Here is a 21392-nt window from a genome sequence, read left to right as displayed (position 1 = left end):
GGTTAGGGTTACGGTTGTGATTAGGGTTAGGGTTAGGGTTGTGATTAGGGTTAGGGTTGTGATTAGGGTTAGGGTTAGGGTTGTGATTAGGGTTAGGGTTGTGATTAGGGTTATGGTTAGGGTTGTGAATAGGGATAGGGTTAGGGTTAGGGTTGTGATTAGGGTTAGGGTTAGGGTTGTGATTAGGGTTAGGGTTGTGATTAGGGTTATGGTTAGGGTTGTGAATAGGGATAGGGTTAGGGTTGTGATTAGGGTTATGGTTAGGATTAGGGTTGTGATTAGGGTTAGGGTTAGGGTAGTGAATAGGGATAGGGTTAGGGTTATGAATAGGGATAGGGTTAGGGTTGTGATTAGGGTTAGGGTTGTGATTAGGGTTAGGGTTGTGATTAGGGTTAGGGTTGTGAATAGGGATAGGGTTAGGGTTAGGGTTGTGATTAGGGTTAGGGTTAGGGTTGTGATTAGGGTTAGGGTTAGGGTTAGGGTTGTGATTAGGGTTAGGGTTAGGGTTAGCGTTGTGAATAGGGATAGGGTTAGGGTTAGGGTTAGGGTTAGAACCAGAACCGTACCAGAACCGAACCAGAACCGAACCTGAATCAAACCAAACCAGAACCGAACCAGAACCGAAACAGAACCGAACCAGACCAGAAACGTACAAAACCTAACCAGAACCGAACCAGAACAGAACCGAAACAGAACTGTACCAGAACCAAACAGAATCGAACCGAACCAGAACCGAACTCAAGCAAACAGAACCAGAACCAAACTCAAGCAAACAGAACCAGAACCAAACCCAAACAGAACCAAACCCAACCAGAACCAAACCAGACCCGAACCAGTCCCGAAGCAGAACCGAAGCAGAACCGTACCAGAACTGATCCAGAACCGAACCAGAACCGAACCAGAACCAAACAGAACCGAACCCAACCTGAATCCATACCACACCTGAACCAGTCCCGAACCAGAACCGAACCAGAACTGATCCAGAACCGAACCAGAACCAAACTAGAACTGATCCAGAACCGAACCAGAACCGTACCAGAACCGTACCAGAACCGAACCAGAACAGAACCGAACAAGAACCGTACCAGAACCGAACCTGAATCAAACCGAACCAGAACTGATCCAGAACCGAACCAGAACCGAACCAGACCAGAAACGTACAAAACCGAACCAGAACCTAACCCAAACAGAACCGAACCAGAAATGTACCAGAACCAAACAGAATCGAACCTAACCAGAACCAAACCAGACCCGAAGCAGTCCCGAAGCAGAACCGAACAGAACCGAACCCAACCTGAATCCAAACCACACCTGAACCAGTCCCGAACCAGAACCAAACCAGAACCGAACCAGAACTGATCCAGAACCGAACCACAACCAAACCAGAACTGATCCAGAACCGAACCAGAACGGATCTAGAACCGAACCAGAACCGAACCAGAACGGATCCAGAACCGAACCAGAACCGAACCAGAACAGAACCGAACCAGAACCGTACCAGAACCGTACCAGAACCGAACCTGAATCAAACCAAACCAGAACTGATCCCGAACCAAACCAGAACCGAACCAGACCAGAAACGTACAAAACCGAACCAGAACCTAACCAGAACAGAACCGAACCAGAAATGTACCAGAACCAAACGGAATCGAACCGAACCAGAACCGAACTCAAGCAAACAGAACCAGAAACAAACTCAAGCAAACAGAAACAGAACCAAACTTGAGCAAACATTATTAATGTCCTCAGGTTGGCATTGAGAAAAATCTGATGCCTCAGCTTGGATGGGCTGATCCGACTTCTCCCCTCAGTGAGTATTTGCCCGGTATTCAAGAAGAACTCTCTCTGAAGGAACAGATGTAGCCACGATACACAGCCTCCCCTCCATCACCTGAATCCTATATCCTCACATTTGATTGGCCGCATGGTCGCTATGCTGAGTAATCAAAACAAAGTTCTGCTGTGAGCAGAGCTGGGGCTGAGCACTGAGAGAGCTAAGCAGCGAAAGGAAAAAACTGGGAGCCGGCTCTCTCTCGATGCATGCCGGCTCTTCTGATTCACTATAAAGCATCGGCTCTCAGAGCCGCAGCTTTTGATCATGACACATCACTAATGTGCTTAATCTGTGTTACAATTATGAGGGGGCCTTGGACAATTTTCTCACCTGTAAGGGGTCCCTGGCTCCAAAAAGATTGAGAACCCCTGCTCTAGCTAGTAGGAGTCAAAATATCAATAGTGAAAACAAACGGAACAAAAAGAGCGACACAGCTGCACAGAAACTCCACGTTGTAGACATCCCTGATCATAATAGACATCGCCATGCAGGAAGACAGTTTACATTTTTTAAACCTCTGAGAGATCTTCAAATACAGAATGCGTCTTTACACCGGTGTGATTTTGTTCAGAGTTTACGGTAACTCAAATAAAAAAATGTGACATTTGCTTTGTTTTATATCGGCCACTTAGCAGGATGAATATTATGATTAAGAAGGTATATTTTGAGTTGAGTTGAGAAACATTTGTGGCCATTTTTGTCATTCAGATCTATTTAGGTCATTAATGCACTGATCCTCTGATCATCATTATTATTATTTATTTATTTCAATAAGGCAGCTTCCTGATTCCTTTGCAGGTTCTTTTGTTTTTTTCTTAGCTCATTTTATATTTTTTGAGAAAAGAGAAAGCTGAGATGTTGCCCATCATTGTTACTTGGTTGCACTAATAAAGTGAAGTGCTGTACATCTGTGGTTGCATTATTCTATTATCAATTTGCCATAATTTTTAAGTATGTAAGAGATGATTTCATTGATAGCCATAGACTACATATCTGTCAATGTAGACTTCGACTGAGAGGAACATATTAGACTATTTAGGAACTAAATTAGGAACTAAATTTAGACTGTCATACCAGCTTGATCATCAATGCAAATGTCCTGGAAAATGATCTCTGGAAAAGAGTGGGAACCCTGGTTTTAAAATAAATTGAACACAGGCTGCTAGAGTCAGCAGGTAAATGATGTCTAACATTGGTTTGCCAAGTGTGGCTAACGTTAGCAGAGCTAGCACCACCCACCTTCAAACCTCATGCCAGTGGAGTGATGATATGTCAATTCAACCAGACACAGCAGACAGACAACTTTATCTCCATTTTCTTAATCAAAATCCTGACAAACCAAACTGCACTACAAAATGCTTTTTGTCATCTTTGCAGGTTTACATTTGGGTACTAGAGCTTTAAAGCATTATGGCAGTAGTCATTATCAGGAGCTACGGCTTAGACACATACTATGACCAGCATTTCAGGCCTAGACTACACTACAACTAGTGTCTGTGATAACTTTTAAGTTTACTAATTTCACATATTCCTTCCTAAAACTTGAATATGTTACTTCTATCATGATCAGAAATTAGGATGGAGTCACATTGGATATTTATTTATTCATTTATTTATTTATTTATTTATTTATTTATTTTTTGTCAATGATGATTGTTTGAAAAAATACAACTCCCATAATGTTAGGCTACCTCAAGACGTCACCAGACTATGTCAAAATATTGTTTTGATTGTGAAACCTTATTGGCAGAATATACTTTCTGTGCCTTTAAAATGTAATTATTCTCTCTTTTATCTGAACATGTTGACAGTGAATGTCTGCTTTTTGTGAACTTTTTGTGAGTCTTGGAGGTTTACTCTTCTAAATAATTCACGCCAAGTTAAATGTATTTGTGTCGCACATTTAAAATAATGCAAGCTAACCAAAATGCTTCACAGGCAAAAGCAAAAAACAGACTGTGCACAGATTAAGTAAACTATGATGATCACAGACAAACAGAAACACACTGGATAATGTGGACATATACATTCAAAAAAGGTGTAACCTAATTTCATAGACTAAAGTATAAAGGCTGGCTTTAAGCCGTGCTTTGAATGACTGTGTTGAGTCAGCTCACCTGATGAGAGGAGGCTGTTTGTTCCTGTAACTGAAAAGGTGTGGCCACCCCTGAGTTTCCTCTGGGCGCAAAGGACTGGCAGGAGACTTCTCAGAGGACATGAGTGATCATGCTGGGGTTTGAAGGATGAAATGGTCCGATAAATATGAAGGAGAGAATCCATGAAGTGACTTAAAGAAGTAATCAAACCTTAAAATGATTGTAAAAACACACAGGGGGACCAGGGAAAGGAGTGGTAGGAGTGAATATGTGTAAACACGTTGCATGTGCTTGTGTTTGAGTAAATATGAAGACTGGTGACAGGTCCTTTCCCTCATATGCATGTTTATAAGATACTGGGATTTAGATTTCACCCACAACTGACTGTCAGCACTTTGATTCTTCTGCAGGAGTGTCCGTTTGAAAAACACACACATAAACACACACATACATGCAAACACTCCACAGGGGAATCTCAGGCACGTCTTATGACTCTGTGATTTAGCATATGCCAAGGTTGAATATCCATATCATTTCCATACCTCTGTTCTGACATGTCGTGCTGGTATGTCTTAGTGTGTCGTGAGTCTTTTGGATTTGTGTCAAGGAGAAGTGAACCCGCTAGGTTTAACCTTGTGAAAACTGTGGGAGTGTGTTTAAGACTCTATATAACACCCTAAAAAGCAGAGTATCTGCACTGATCAAAGAGATGAGCAGAGAGAGAGAGAGGCAGGAGAGAAACTGACTGACTCACTGACTGAGGAGTGACAGAATAACAGACTGATTCTGCGGCTGGCTGTGAGCTGTTGGGTCACCCTCAGACTGTTAGAGACAAGGCTGACTGGTTCTGAATATCCTACATCTGTACCAGCAACTGTGCTTGTGGGCAGCTTGAAGTGACAGACTGTTCGTGATGTTCAAAAAGGATTTATGAAAGCTGCCATTAGGTAAATATTTTCCTGTGAAATGATGTAGCTGAAATATCAAGTTAATGCGAAGTTAACCTCTATAAAAATACATCTTCAAGAGCGGAATCTGTTCGTGAGGGATAAGAGTTTTGGGGTTGAAAAGCAGCCTTCTTATTTGGTTTTGTTATGGAAGTTTTGTCTCTTGCGTTGGAGAGAGCTGAGGTCATCGAAGAGACCAAGAGAAGCTGCCTGCATGAGCTGTATTACAGTCCCCCAAGTCACTTGTTGGTTTAAAGGAATAGTTCAGTTTTTTTGAATTGTGGTTGTCTGAGGTTCTTTCAAATATGAAGTGTATCACCCACAGAAGATGCCGGTCATTACGGCCTCTTTGTTGAGAAACAGGACAGAGAACTGGCAGTCAGATTTTTTTAATGAACACTTGTAGCCATGAATCTGACCCATAGCTGTTAATTAGACCTCAAATGGTGTGACTGTGTTATTTGTTTATTTGTCGTGTTTTTGTGACTGCACTGTCTTATTGTTTGTTGATACTGTGAACAGACCCTTGTGGCAAATACATTTCCCCCACAGGGGATCAATAAAGTTCTCTAATCTAAAGCTAGGCCATCAAAAGCTGGTAATTTTGCTTTGAGCGCATTTGCATTGTATTCGATAGTTATTCGAAAGTTGCGCCGAAATTAGTGTTTGGATCAGAGTTTAATTAAATTAGCTAAATTACGTTGTACAGTCGACCTCGTCTGTAGCTGTTGATTGCTTAGCTTCTGATGGTTTCTCAACCAAAGGATTGAGCTGTCCAGCATCCCTGGAGTGTAATGCACTTACTATTGGCAAGCACCTCATACAAATTCATTAAAGAAGGAAGTGAAATCCCTTAAAGCTTTTTTATTAGACACTAAAAACAGAAGTCTTGATAAGCTATATGTGTACAAATGTCTACACTGCATTCTGGCACCTCCAGTTGTAGTTTGACTGAAACAATGACCCACACATGGAAACAGAAAGTTCAACCTGGATGGTTGGGCTCCGTGCTCTTATCCATCAAAACTCAATCACTGGTTTTCAACCTTCATGATGAGCTTCTCCTGATCCATGATGTCAACAGTTGCCTCTGAAAACCTCAGACCTTTTAACTCCAGGCCTGGCTCCGCTCATTATGACAGTTTTTTGTTTTTCTAGCTAAGTCAAATACGATCAGGAGTCTACACTGAGTGTTTTATTCTGAAAGTCAAAAGGATGTTTTATTGTTGTTTGGGGGGCTGACTTCCTGTCCTCTATGCTGACTGATGTGTCATGCTCTGTTATCCAGCAAAAATAGAAGTCTTGCGTGTCTGTTGTGGAGAGCTCCAGATTGCCGGAGCTGGGACGGAGCAGAAACGCAGGGTAGCGGGGCCAGTGATAGCACGCACATCTGATGGAAGCTAGCCTAATGGAGCTCAGTGTTGCTGAAGATAGTGCTGAGACATAGATGTTCCTTTTAAAGCTTAAATTTAAAGGTGTATGTAACTATACAAATGATCTTGAGACATCACAAATACTAATCAAGCTGTAGCGTTTTAGTTTTCTTTTGGGGGTAGTGTGATGTTGAAAACAGCAGGGATATTCCAGGTTCTGTGCAGGGAAATCAATCTGATATGGTGCGCTCCAGCACACATTCTTAATATTGAAATTATGAGGTTTCTTGGAAGCTTTGATCTGCTTGACTTGACTTGCTAAATATATCCAGTTGATATCTGCAGCTCTGTTAAAAAGACACTGAAAACAACCTAACCGTCACTCTTCTTTTTCTCCAGGTGTCCCTTCAGCCCCTCGAAACGTGGTCTCAGTTGTCAACCAGACATCAGTGCTGCTAGAATGGCACTCTCCTCGAGACACAGGGCACCGTGAAGACCTGACATATAACGTCTTGTGTCGGCGGTGTCACAGCAGCGAGCGCCGGGCATGTCAGCCATGCGATGACAGCGTGGTGTTCACTCCTGGCAAGAGACTGCTAAAGGACATAAGGGTGGAGATTAGCAAGCTGAGAGCCCACACATCGTACACCTTTGAAATACAGGTTTGTCCACCAAGCACAGAGAGCCGTTTTGTAGCCTTATTTATTTTGGGATGAGTTTTGTTCGGCATGCTTGATGTTCAGTGTTGTTTAAGGAAACTCCGAAGCCTGAAGGCTTGAAAGATGTCTCTGAAAGGTGAACTTGTGTCTTGGCGGACGATGGAAGCTGTGCTCAGACTTGGATTTACAACAGTTGCAGAATCACAGCCAGGAAATGTGTAAAAATGTATCAAAGACCTTTATGAGACTCCTCAAACCCTTCCTGCAGTGTAACCCACTCCTCCTCTGTTGATCTGAATGCTCATATTTTCTGTACAACACACACAGCTACATAAAAAAAGTCTTCACAACACTATTTCCTCTTCTAAAGCTTTGCAGCAGGCGCAGTGTTGGCAGAGTGACCCTGCCATGACTCAGGGCTGCCAATTGTAACTGCAATAAATCGAGAGTATTTATAGCTCAAGCCCTGCGTGAAGAAGCAATTCTCAAACTTTACAAAGCCACCTTGTAGGCCCACAGGCGGGGAGTATTTGATGCTCAGAAGTTGGATTTTCAGTGTAGAAATCTTTTAATTACACAATGTGGAAGAAAGTTGCCTTCAAATGTAACTTTTGGCAAGTTGAGTTTATGATATAAAGTTTCTGCTAAGAATGTTGTTAAAACTATGAAAAACAACTTTTCATGATAGGAGTGCAACTTTCCTTTTAAAATGCAAATAGCTGCAAAATGTTCACTGTGATGCTCAAAAACCACACAGATGTATTAAGACGCGAGGGTCTTTTTAGGTGCAGTTATTTCGGTAATTGTTACACCGTGTTCTCTCAAACATCAAGGCCAACGCATCAAGCCAGGAGGATGGGAAACCTTAAATCTTCTTCCATCATCCACCTTTACCATCAAAGCTATTCGTCAAAATCAAGGTCAGCTGCACTGAAGCGGTTAAGTGATGAAAGTGTGTTACTGTCATCCAGTCTTCTGATATAATGTGGTCAAATCTTAATCTTTAGAACATAAATCTACTGTGTAGGACTTTAAAAGAATATATAATTATTGTGTACTATGACACATAAGAAGTTCTTAGCTTGATGCTCTGAAGATCCACATTCTTATTCCATGATGAAAAATTAAGGAGAATAATTACTTAATTACTTAAACAAGTGAAAAACTGGTACTGGATAGTTGTCCATTTCAGTAGTTAAAAGAAAGAGCGAGGGAGGTCAAAATTCTAAGTGTCTTCACTCTCTGACTGCATCTGTGTTGAACCCAAACTCCTTTCCCCAGATCAAAGCAACTTAGAGGAAGCCAGTAAATCACCTGCAAGATATATTTTATGCATTTGAGGGCCTGTGTCCACTAATGGTGTTTTCATTTGCGCTGGCAGCGCCTACTTGCTATACAAAACCAAGGCAGATCAGGGTTTTCAGCATTCAGTGTCCTAAGTGCAAAGTGCCCTGAACAGCAGCAGATATTTGCCTCTGCGCTCACAGCCCTCTCAGTTGTAAATAGTTCAGTTTTAGGAACATCAGTGTGCTTGTCAATGTCACTTCTCCATCACTGACCCTTCAAAATCAAACAGGCTGAAGACTTCCGATATCATCTCTGTCAATAACAAATATAAATGTTCAAAGGTACGAAGGAGAACTAGATAATGACTCTTGTATCCAACTAAGATAACCAGACTTATTTTGTGAACACCTAGAGCTGCTGCTATTGTTGCATCAAAATTTCTGTTTTTTTAAGTTATTGAAAAAAATGAATATAAAGTACACAGAGCAATTTAAAACACACGTAATGGTCACTAAAGGAAACAGAAGTGCCCTGGGACAACTTTAGTAACGTAAGTGTCTGTGATAAGCACTCTGACATTGAGGTTGTGGGTGCTGCCAGCTTGAAAATTGCAAGTAGTGGACACAGGTCCTTAATGATCCATGTACTTTTTAATTTGAGAATCAAACACTCAACTTATTGAAATACAGTAAACATAAGCTTCAGCTAAATCAACATGTAAATAATATCTGTAAATACTCCTTCTAAATTATTTTAAATCAATTAACCATGTAAATTGATGTTTTACGTATGAGCTCAGATTATTGCATGCTGACTGGATACACTTTCTAAACTACTCTTCGGCTCCTCTTTATAGTTCATTATTATCTACTCAATAGTGTGGTCTGGATTATTTGTCAGCAATCTTTAGTGGGATGGACAGATAAATATTGATGAATGTATAAATGACAGACACTGACATGATTGTTAGTGTTAGCTGTGAAATTATTGACTTCAAATTAAAGTGTTTACTAAAGACAGCCATGTATGAAAAGCATATCTATGTATTCAAAATCAAATTATCCATCAAGTAAAACACGCAGAGCTGCTTAAACAAAATCAACCATAAATGCCGTCTATAGACATTTTTTGACTCCTCAGAAACTCGTTAAACAGGAAAAATTCAAAATAAATGATGGAATGATTAAGAGACAAACATAACAGATTAGGAGCCTGGAATCAGCCTTTAAGCTAGCGTCTCTAATTACCACCTCTTTGTGTGATGATTTGTCATGACTGAAGACATTGTTTTGACCGTCAAAATGATTAACTGAGCTCAAGACAAACAACATGTGACAGCTAATTAGTTTGTCTCTTCCTGATACACACATGGAACCTGTTAATTGTGCCTTTGTGTTGGAGAGATGAGGAAGACGGTGAGGCCTGAGAGTTTAAGCAGACATTGGCAGTACTGCTACACTGAAATAAAAAAACACCTCACTGTTGCTGATGAATGACCGTTAAATTTCTCCCCTCCAGCAACTGTAACTCCACGAGGCAGGCCTGTTAAACCACTGATTTGTCAACATGCCAAAGTGGGGTTCATGTGGCTATAGTAAGAGTGATGCACCTTAGAAAGAGAGTTTTTAGGAGTAAATCTCTGTTTTTTACACTTTTAAGTCAAATGAATACAAGAGTTAATGTATAGGTGTACTTAAGGAGTGTGCCTGCTCTGTAGTCTATTACTGACCTTGTTGGACTGCGTAGCCTTCAAATTATTAAGCTAACGCAGTGTTAATTCAGAAGCCAATGAGTACATCATATAACTTTATCACATAGGGTTACCGTTCATCTAATATAATCATTTCTCTGGTAGCCCATCTTCTGTGTTTTCTAAATGCTGCTTTATCGGCAACCTTGCTCTTTTACACAACATTAATCCTTGCCAGATGATATAATGTCCCATTGGCTCATGAAGCATTTTCTCTTGAAAGGTTAAGAGTGCAAGACAATTTTTGATAACAACAACAACAACTGTGACACAGTAACAATGATTCATGTTAACTGCATCAAGCTTGTCTCAGATTCCAACATAAAAAAAGAGTGGTTGTCGGGTTTGGGTAAGGCTCGGCTGTCACTGTCTCAGCCGTGAGTCGGGTTCAGACCATAGACTGTATAAAACACGTACATAGTATCTGTGACGTCACCCATCTGTTTCTGAAGAGCTGTTTTGAGGACAATTGGCGGCGGCAGCCATATTGCTGCTGTCGAGCAATTGTGACGTAAAGAGGCGGGCTTTGAGCCTCCTAGCCAACAGCTACAGTGTGTCCGCCTATCAATCAACCCCCTTTTGGAAAATCTGTAATCTCAATATCTTCGAAATTGCCGCGTTAGAAAAATTCACCCCCCTACAGTGTGTGCCGATCGAGAAATGAGCTATCCAGACTACACTCGTTTTTGTACCAGGCTGTAAACATGTTTATTTCTGCTGTAAAGATCGGCTTTTTTGATTTGGTGTGTATGTGGTTTCTGGTACTTACGGAGCCAGCCTCAAGCAGATCCTTGATGAACTGCAGTTTTTAGCACTTCCGCATTGGACTCATATTTTTAGACTGGAGGTTGCCACTTGATTCCAACATAAAAAAAAGAGCGGTTGTCGGGTTTTGGTCAGGCTCAGCTATCCATGTCCCGGGCGTGAGTCGGGTTTGGACAGATGTATGTGGCTGAACCTCACTGTAGTCTGGGGAAAGCTTCAAGTCTGAAAAATGAATTCAGTGTTGAAGTGGCAAAAAACTAGAGTTGCTTATTGCCACCTAAGGCTAGCTCTATATGAGAGTTATCCTATACACTGTTTAAAACATGGCTGTGGTGACATCTCCCATTGGTTTCTGAAGAGATGTTTTGAAGCCCATTGTTGGTAGTCATCATATTGGAAATAATGACTCAACTTAACTATTGGTGAACCATCAAAAGACTATAGCTTCCTGGAAACAGCCACAATGAGTCCACCTGCCCCTCAAGTCATCCACACCCTAATTATACAAAACATATTCCCTTAATCTCTTCAAAATGCTTGAGTTTAAAAATGATCTCACTCTTTGATTAGTGTGCACATACAAAGAAATGAGCTATCCAGACCAACACTGTATTTTGAACCAGTCTGTAAACATGTTTATTTCTGTTTGAATAATGGGCATCTTGACATGGTTTTCTTGGCTTGCTTAGCCGGCCTCAAGTGGACACTTGGGGAACTGCAGTTCTTTACACATTTGCTTCACCAAAAGTTTCCACTTTGTCAGTCACCATACAAATATAACTATGCGTAACTTTACAGGTGTGAAAAAGATGTTAACGTCCTTAACTCAGATTCAAGGCTTGATCCAAAACTCCTCTTGACTTGGCTTAAGTTGGTTCAAGTTCAATAATTTTAACCGACTCGGACCAAAGTCCATTTGTCTTTAGATCAAGCTATGAATTGATAAGACCTGGATGATGGAGAACCATCGCAGACATAACTCACAAATCTAAATACATCTATATCTATAATCTATATTACACTTATTAAGCAGACAGTAGGAGGGACAACCTTTGTATGATGGGTGGGTGCTTGTAGCTTCAGACTGGACATCACCTAATTGTGCTTAATAAGGTGCTTAAACTTGAACTTGATAAGAGTGTCAAACATCGTATCCCAATATTTGCTCCGAAATACTAAAATAGCAACATTCACAAGTACATACAGTCCAAGTCAAACTGTGTTGTTGGTTCTAAAACTATATATTATATATTTATATTTCATTTATGTTAATTGATTTCCTTTTCTTTTTCCTTAGTACATGCAAGATTTATTTTATTTATCCTTCAAGTGTATATTCAGGATTGGTTTACAAGGTTGACCCTTTACATTGGGATAGCTTGAATCATTGAAAAGACATTTCACAGATTTCTAACTCAATTAGGTAGCTGGTTGGCTACAGCTGTTGTAAAGACATGTCAGCTGGTAAAATCAGATTTCATTTTGTAGAAATTATTAACCTGCTTTTGCCTACATTTTTCTTTAATTAGGAGTCTCTATTTCTGGCAACGATTGAGAATTTCTGAGGGTTAAATCTGCCAGTGCTAATGTTTTAAATGGTGTGTGTGCTGTGACAGGCACAGCATCAGCAGCCAAAGTCTGTGAGTTGGAAAAGCTGACCATTACACTTTGTTCTCTCCAGGCAGTCAATGGAGTCTCCAACAAGAGCCCTTATCCAGCCCAGCAATTGTCAATCAACATTACAACCAATCAGGCTGGTGAGTAGGGAGTGAAAAGCTGTGTGTGTGTGTGTGTGTGTGTGTGTGTGTGTGTGTGTGTGTGTGTGTGTGTGTGTGTGTGTGTGTGTGTGTGTGTGTGTATACCCTGAAGCACAGTGGATTACACTGGCAAGGGGAATAAAGAAAATTGAGCTAGAGTCTTTTAATTCATAAAACATGTTATGAGCTTGTCATCTCTCTCCCTCTGTCCCCCTTTTCTCCCCCCATTTTCCGTCTTTCCTGCACATCCACTGCTTTCATCCTGTTTTCCTCTTTACCCCCTCCTGCCTCTCCCTCCGTTCTCTTTTTCTCGCCTTTATCCCCCCAGTCCCTGCCCTCCTCTGACAGTGTAATTCTTAGAGACTGTAAAGTGAGCCGAGTTACCGCTCCATCAATTCTTATGGAGACAGACACAAGCGATATTTTCCAGCGTAACCCAAATTTGGATTTAAAAGCCGCTTTGCTCCGACGGAAAACACATCATTTACCTCATCCACGGCAACCCCTCGCTCATTCCCTCATCGAAACATGATCCATGTATCCAACCCTGACGCTTTTAGAGCACATTTGTTACCAGCGCCGCATGAAAAACTCTCTTATCCCTGAAATCTTTAAGGACTCAACAAAAGTGATTTATTTTCAGGTGACTGCGTGGGATGGTAGGATATGAAAATTACTCGACATATAGAGAAGACTGTAAAATGTCAATTGTGGCAACATTAAAAAAAAAGTGTAAGCTTTTTCTAGTGACGGCTCACTCACACAATGACTGCAGGAGAAGTATATCACTTATGAGGAACCACAGCATTCGTTAATGACTCCACTGTGTTTAATTCACATGCTCCCATCTTCAATCTTACTTTAATAATCCGATACTTATAACAGCTGAAGTATCAATCTCCATGTCTTGATTCATTCCTCTCTGTGCTGTATGATATCAAATAACGGACAAATGTGATGAAAACCATCTTATAAAAAGATCCCAGAGGCAAAATGGTGAAACACATTACAGCCAACTGCTTCTGCTTCCTAAAATTATGGGTAAAAATGCATTACAGACATAACTCTTGTTTCCCCATCAGTGACAAGTGCAGTAATTTGTTTTCATGAGCCAGGATGAGGAAACATTTTTCTCCTTTGGGTGTAAATAATCCTTGGCAATATGTCATTACATTACCCGCTATATTTCCATATTTATGGTGTTTAAGCATGCTACAAAATCCTCTAACTGCCTAATTGATTGTGTGTACTCGTGTGCACCTGTATGTTTTTGTGTGTGTGTGTTTTAACAGCTCCCTCAGCAGTTCCCATAATGCACCAAGTGAGCTCAACCAGCCGCAGTTTCTCGTTGGCATGGCCACCGCCCGAACAGCCCAACGGAATTATCCTCGACTACGAGATACGATACTATGACAAGGTAAAGTGGGATGATAGATGTTGGTGAGTGTTTGTGTGTGTATGTGTGTGTGTCTGTGTGCTTCTTGGTTTTCGGTCACAGCCAGTAATCCATTAAAGTCGATAAAACAGGAGAATCAATATCAGCTTCATCTGGCTCATCTGTTATCAGGACTGTTGCTCAAAAGCTGCAACATTCTCGCTGCCTCTTTTATAGTTGAGCTCATAATAAACAGAAAAACAAACTTAACTAGGGTGTTTATTATCGTCTGTCTTTGAAGCATTTTTATCAGGCTTTTTGCACACAAAACCAAATGAGATCAATATACCACTTGATGAATGAAACACCTAAAAAACACAGAAAACGATGCACATCCACTTCATTACATAGAAAATGTTCTGAATTTAATAATTATAATGTAATTTATATAGCACTTTCACTTGAAGTGCTTTACACAGCTTCAAAACAGAGACATTCAAAGAACAGTGAGACACCATACAACATTCAAAGACATGACACACCATGAGAAAGGATGTCAAAGAAATGTACAGACAACCTCAACATCATACAAAACATTAAACAAGTGGGCTTTCAGCTTCGCTTTATATACTTCAACCGAACATGTCAATCTAATGTCAAGAGGGAGACTGTTCCATAAAGTCATGGAGTGAAAGGCCCACTCACCAACCGTGTTATTTCTGACGTGGAACAATTAGAAGGCCAGTCCTCTGAGAACGAAGTAGCTCAACATTTTAGAATATTAAGGTTACTATTTTTCTTCATATTGACTAATGCAACTGTTGATGTGGAATGCTGAAAGCAAATGATGCATTATAAAAACACTTATTTAAGTGTGTGAATATGAGAAAAACGAGTTGAAAGCTGAAGTTAAATGGACTGTGTTTATACAGGCCTTTCTCTAGACCAGGGGTCTCAAACTTTTCAGCCCGCGACCCCAAAGATAAAGGTGTCAAAGACGCACAACCCCCACTGTCAACTGTGGTGGTTAATTGTAGATTCATACTTCATTTAGCTGGTCAGCCCAAAATTAGCCTACCTACATGCACATGTGGATGTGTTTTATGCGCTGCTGTGAATTAACTGTTAACTAACTCTAACCCTAACCTCAGGAGTTATTTGGCAACATTATTTGAAAGGTTCTATTTCAAATCTAAGAACTATTTTTGTTGATATCTTTACAATATTGTGTAAAATATGCTATTTTAAATTACTTGGAAAATAGAAAACATTCTTAAAGACATCTCATGACCCCCCTATTACTGTCTTGAGACCCCCTAGGGGAGTCACTGCTCTAGTCTTCTGACCACACAGAGTGCTTTACATTACATGTCACATTCATCACTCACACCACATACATACACAGATGGCAGTGGCTGCTACACAAGGCACAGCTGGCACAGCCACCAGGGGCCAGTTTCAGATTCAGTGTCTTGCCCAAGGATACGTCAGCACTTCAGTATGTGGACTGTAGTAATTAGGATCCAACCCTCAACCTTCCAAATGAAAGACAACCAACTCTACCAACTGATCCACAGCTGCCCTGGCTGTATTAGTAATATTGGCAGAGGTTTTAGTAGTAGAAGCAGTAATAGTAAAAGCCTCAGAGTAGTAGAAGGAGAATCAGAGGTTGAATCAGTTCAAGAACTGAGGAAGAAAAAATAATTCTGACTTTTTTCTCTGAAAGAATTTGAAAAAATGTGAGACCTCCATCAGAAAGAAAAAAAATCCTTGGCCCTCAACCCTTTCAAACAAGTGCTCCAAATATTGCGGCTTATTGAGGAAAATAACTGCCAAGGCTTTTACAGTATCTTACCGTTTAACTCCTCATTTGACGAATACCTGGCAACAGGAACACGCTCTAAAAATAACAACACAGAAATAGTAAATATTGCCGCTAATGCTTTCCTGTGCTTTTGTAGGTCATACAGTACTATCACTGTTCATTTCAGTGTGTTCTATAACCAGCTACGGTTTCCTAACAGGATCTTACATTGATAAGGAAGAAGATGCATTCATGTCAATGTAATCTTAAAATAGTTTGAATTTTAAAACCAACGTCTTCAGTTACTGACTCATAACAGCCTGAGTATCTGAGACTTCATTTCCTGCGTCATGCTAGCTTTTAAAGTGTGAAATAATAATAATAATAATAATAATAATAATAATAATAATAATTATTATTATTATTATTATTATTATTATTACATTGAATTAAATTGAATTAAATTATTAACAACAACAACAACAACAATAACAATAATAATAATAATAATAATTATTATTATTATTATTATTATTTAGTTATTATTATTATTATTATTATTATTTAATTATTATTATTGTTGTTGTTGTTGTTGTTGTTGTTATTAATTTAATTTAATTACAGCTTTGCTGTATAGATACATTTTATTATTATATAAAACTGAAATATTTTTCCCTCCTGGCTTGCACTTGTTTGAATCCTGGGTATACGCTAAACCGTATTCTGATGGGGAATGACTAACCCTGTGCTGAGTCAAGTGCATGCAAGGAAAAAACATTTCCTGTACTTGTTGTTGTTGTCCTGGTGAAAACAGTTAGTGCTTCTGTGTTTGGTGGTCTAATACAGGCTGTGCGCCACCTATAACAGGTTGTGCAAAGTGGGGAAACCTTTAAGTATTGTGAGCTGGGGAGGAGGGGAGGAGCGTGTGTTCTTTTGTATTCAATGTGTTCATTCACCATAACAGTAACGTGCTGAAGGCTGCTCCGCACAGACGTGACACGATGATGAATTAATACGAACTGAAGATATGAGCGTCTTAATGTGTTTCTTAGATTTATAATACCTGCAATTGATGTATCTTTCTTTCACTCATGTATGCTGTCTATGAAAGGGTTGAGTTCATGCATCATATTCTACATAGCATTATTCCCTAATGTGACTGGGTTAATCTTAAAGCTACAGCTCATATTTAATGGAGCCTGTAGTCACACTGAGAGGTTTTACAGTGATGGAGAGCCTCTTTTATTCAAGCATACATCAGCTGTTGATTGCAGTTGTGCAGCAAGAATTAGCATCCATTTGTTCATAAGTGGCTACAGTAGGATCCGTCAAACTGTAAGACCCCATTACTCCAAGTGGTGCAAAACGAAAGGTTGAGTGATGAAGTCCAAAGAAGCTGTGTAGGATTCCTCCGTGAGCAAACAATGAAGTCATCTGAGTCACCCAGGATTCATAAGCTGTGTTACAATACAGACTGCTTGGGATTATCCAATGAAATCAGCAGCTTAACTGGTCGAGTTTCTTACAAAAGAGCTCTTGCAGAATTTAAGCATCTTGTGCAGACCATGCTTCACTTTAATGGCCATGAAACAGGACCCAGGGATGTCATTCTTCCAGATTTCCAGAAGAAGTGACCTTCATGAATTAAGGATATCTTTAAGTGTTTTAAAGGACTAAGGGTTAAGCTGCAAAGGAAGGAGGAATTTAGGACATCTAGAGGCTAAAATGTAAAATATTATATGTGTAGAGTTCTAAATCAACCTGTAGTTTGTAAACCGACAGCAGTGCGATCTGATATCTGTTTGTGTTTATTTACAGGCTCTGATTCACTCTAAAGTAAGATACAACATTAGCCGCCAGCTAATGGCTCAGTTGATATAGTTTGATCCGGTTTCAATCAGCGCTTTGTTTTTGTGTCTTCGACTGTAACATCCTTTGAAGCCGCCGAGGTCCAGAACTCTGAGGCTTTATCCACATTTAGAAAATCTATTAACTGTGTAATCAGAATGTTGTATTTCCTTGGGGTTACATATTTTGTAATTGAGTGATCAGAAGCAGCACAATGTGCTGGTGCGAGTGAGCATTGCTATGGTCACAGGGATGGTATGTGGTCATCACTGAAACTTGCTACCCCTCAGTTCATCTGAATCAAGATTCTGTAAAAATAAAGAAAGATGTCTTCGTTGCCTGGACTCTACTGCCTGACATTATGACCCCATCAAATATTAACAGACAATTATAGACAGTGATTTCACTACTGTTATGTTGCCCATCGAATATTTTGGTGCGGAAGATGAAACAACTGGATATATTATATAGCTGTGTTATAAGGATGAAATCATAAGTAGTCTCCTCAAAGATATTATGAGATTTTTTTTTTTACACCTCGGGTATCATTTTTCACTGAAGGCTCTTAGTGGTGTTGGTTTCACAAAAGCAAGAACCTGTGATTTAGGATTTGATGGTCTCTGTTGACTTTACGTACCAGTATGGCCGTACTGTTTGCTCAGTGAGATTGTTTCTTGGATTCATCACCTCTCTGGTCATCGTTCATGTGGCCTTCAGGTCTTTCTGAGGACTTCAATGTCCGGACATGTGCCAGAGGCCTTCACAGAGTTCTGTTTTTACACGGCTTTATCTTTTATCTATGAAAACATCTGAAGAATTTGTTATCCCAAAGAGATAGATTCAACTTTGTTCTCTTCTTAGAGTAGAAAATCTATGAGTATTTTGATGAGTGTGTGTGTTTATATCCCTTTATTTCCTATATATTTATACATGTCAGTGCATTTTCAGTTTACTGTGTACCAGCGCCTTATATTGTTTACTGTGTGTGTTTTTTTTCCAGGCTACAATATATACCTATTTAACTCTGTGTGAGAAAGGAAATGAATACTGCTGTCCTTACGGCAGCTAAGTGCAAGCACCGTTTCCTCATCCTTCCACGTATCCTGATCGATACACCGTCCTGAAAACTGCCTACACTAAAACGAGCTAGTGCTACCTACCTTTACCTCTTTAACAGACAGATTTAAAACCATTTGTTGTTTTCTCTTTGCCAAAGGGATTAAAAGGTACACTGATGGATAAAGATGGTTCTCTTAGAAGCTTTTTTTGTCCTCATCATTTTAGTTGACTGCAGTGAGAATCAAAGAAACGAGTGTAAGATACTTTCACATATATCACCCATCCAGACTGCCATCTCTCCAGCAGTGTCTTCCAGCTCTTTCTAAAGGATTTCCAGGCATACCAGAGTCAGATAAAGATCAGCCATAACATCATGATCACCTTCCTGATATTGTATAGGCCCCCCTCTAATCAGATCAGGACCAGAATAGATTAGTCCTGAAGAGACATGGACAACCCACCCACTGACAGGTGCCACTGTAAAGAGATAATCAATGATACTGAAGGGAGGCACTCAGGAAGTGTCCTGATCGGATACCTAAACCCTCCCATCTAGCACCTTTTATGAGCAGCTTCATGTTATCTCCAGATGTCTGAACTCCTTGCACTCATCATTAAGTTGGAGATTGATCAACCAAAGTTTGTAACTGTAGTCGAGGGTGGGAATGGAGATAGCAAGCAACCTGTGGCTCGGCATTGACTTGTGCTTCTCAGTGGGTTGATCGATAACTCCTCTGTTAAGGTGCGTTGTCAGGTTTGGGACTTGTTTGTGTTGACACTTTGTATCATCAACTTCCGCTTTTTCTTGGAAGAGATTTTCTTACTTTGTGATCTCTTTTTTTTCCCATGGACCATGTGCAGTTCACCATGTTTTCTGTGATTCTCAGTTCTTCCTTTCAGATTTGAGGAAACTCAAACAAGACAGTCTCCTTAGTAGAGACTGTATTGGCTTTTGTTATAGTGCTGTTCACTTGTGTGCGATTGTGTTGGAAGAAAGAACAAACCACGATTGTGATGATAAAAATTGTTTCTCCTCAGTCTTTTGCTGTATATGTCATGTGTATCTTGAGAGCACTGAAAGATCCTTCAGTCTCTGTAGCTGAATCTCTTTCAGACAAGAAGACAACACCAATTTACCCGCTTCTGGATACTGTTGAAAACAAAACTCCTGCAACTCTGCTTTGTGAGCCTGTCTGACTGAAGTAATCAAGCCTCAAGCTGTCATTCAGTGGACAAGGTCCTCGCCTGTGTGAGCCAGGAGGTTGAGGAACAAAACCTTTCACTGACAGAGTCAAATGATTAAACTAACCTGCAAAAAGAATGTCAAACTCGGGGCACCAATGAGAGCCCGTGATTCAGGGGTGAATCGTTCATGACCTGATTGCTCTCCTGTCACAGACTGACACTCCAGAAAAAAGAAACCAGAAAGAAAGAACTGTGGCAGCATATCTTGTCTTCTTTGTATTTCAGGCAGTGGGAAGCACTGCAGTCTGACACTGAAAGTTAAATTAAAAGCATATCTATCACCCAGAGCTAATCGTAAGAATATCCTCATTTACTCTGAAGCTGAGCCAGCAGCTGCAAAAACAGATAGACTTCCACTGCCGACAGATTAAAAACAAAGAGCAAAGCACCTACAAGGGATAGTGTGAGATACACCAAAAAGAACAACTTGCCTCCTCATCCTCAGCCCACGTTTGATTTTTTGCCATCTTCCAGTCCTCTTTTTTTATGAAACTGAAGAAAACTGTTTTGGGCATTTTTTCGAGGAAACCACAGCTTGTGTCTGTGCTCACTTTCAAAACTGATTCCGAGTTGGTGCTCCCATATTTCACTTAAACTCAAATACAAAAACGAAACCATAAACTCAAAAGTCTTGGCTTCCCCTCTTTCTTATTTATTCTCTGAGCTTTTTGGTATAGATTTCTTTATCCCAGCAGAAATTAGTGTAAGGCTAGAGCTAACTGTGCTGTAGTGGAGAGAAACAGGAAAGGATGGGTTTGTTTGTTGTGTAATATTTATTGGCGTTACTGCCTCCTTGTTTGAGTGTGGACTACCTCAAAGTGACGACTCAAAGTGTCACCCATTCACACTACATCCATACACTGATGGCTATTCACTAATCCTATACATATGCATTCACACACTGCTCACAGGGAGCATTCAAGGTAGTTATTGCCCAAGGACACTTCAGCATGTGGCTGAGCCACTGCCATCCCTTTCCTCGTGACATTGCACATTTTGGAGTTGCTGCCGTCTGTCACACTGCAATTAAAATAAAAAAGGTTGGAGAGGGGCCCAAGTCTCTAGGACACTAGAAATATTTCAGCAAACTGCCTGAAAGCTCATTCGACTGGTAATGATTTGAAAAGCAAGATGTTGTGGGTAACAGGGGCCACAAAAGAAGACAAATTCCTGCAACCATATAACTGAAGAGGTTCTGGTGCAAGTAAAATTCCCAGGGAAGTAAGAATCGCAAAGACAGACAGAAAATTTTGAAATGCTGCTTCTGGAAGACCAATTACAGTGAGTTTAGGACCGAGTGAGAAGAAGTGCACTCCCTGACTCTGTATCTGCAGTCTGACAGTCACAGATAAAACCCTCACTTTGTCAAAATCAGAGCACAGGCTTCACTTTAAATCGGCCTTATTTGCTTCTGCCTTTGCCTTACTATTATTTAACACAGAAGCCAATTAAGACCCAGAAGAACCCAAAAGCTGACAATTTGTTCTTTATTATTTTAATTCCTCTTACTTGATACACATCTCAATGAGGAATAAAAACTGTATCATACAGCACAGACAAGCCAACCACATAAAGTGACTAATTTTAGCTCAT

The 21392-nt window shown here is 40.2% G+C and overlaps 1 protein-coding gene across 1 annotated transcript in view; it reads left to right on the top strand.

Annotated features, from left to right (window-relative positions):
• The window catches only part of LOC117808189 (ephrin type-B receptor 1-like), a 132849-nt gene that overhangs the window by 69933 nt on the left and 41524 nt on the right, over window positions 1-21392 (top strand). The window contains exons 7-9 of the mRNA XM_034677764.1: window positions 6650-6912; window positions 12393-12468; window positions 13761-13885. Coding sequence (XP_034533655.1) covers window positions 6650-6912; window positions 12393-12468; window positions 13761-13885 — 464 coding nt within the window. The remainder of the gene's footprint in view (window positions 1-6649; window positions 6913-12392; window positions 12469-13760; window positions 13886-21392) is intronic.

This window comes from Notolabrus celidotus, chromosome 2, assembly GCF_009762535.1.
Source record: "Notolabrus celidotus isolate fNotCel1 chromosome 2, fNotCel1.pri, whole genome shotgun sequence".
NCBI classification, from domain to species: domain Eukaryota; kingdom Metazoa; phylum Chordata; class Actinopteri; order Labriformes; family Labridae; genus Notolabrus; species Notolabrus celidotus.
This window is presented reverse-complemented; position numbering and strand designations above follow the sequence as displayed.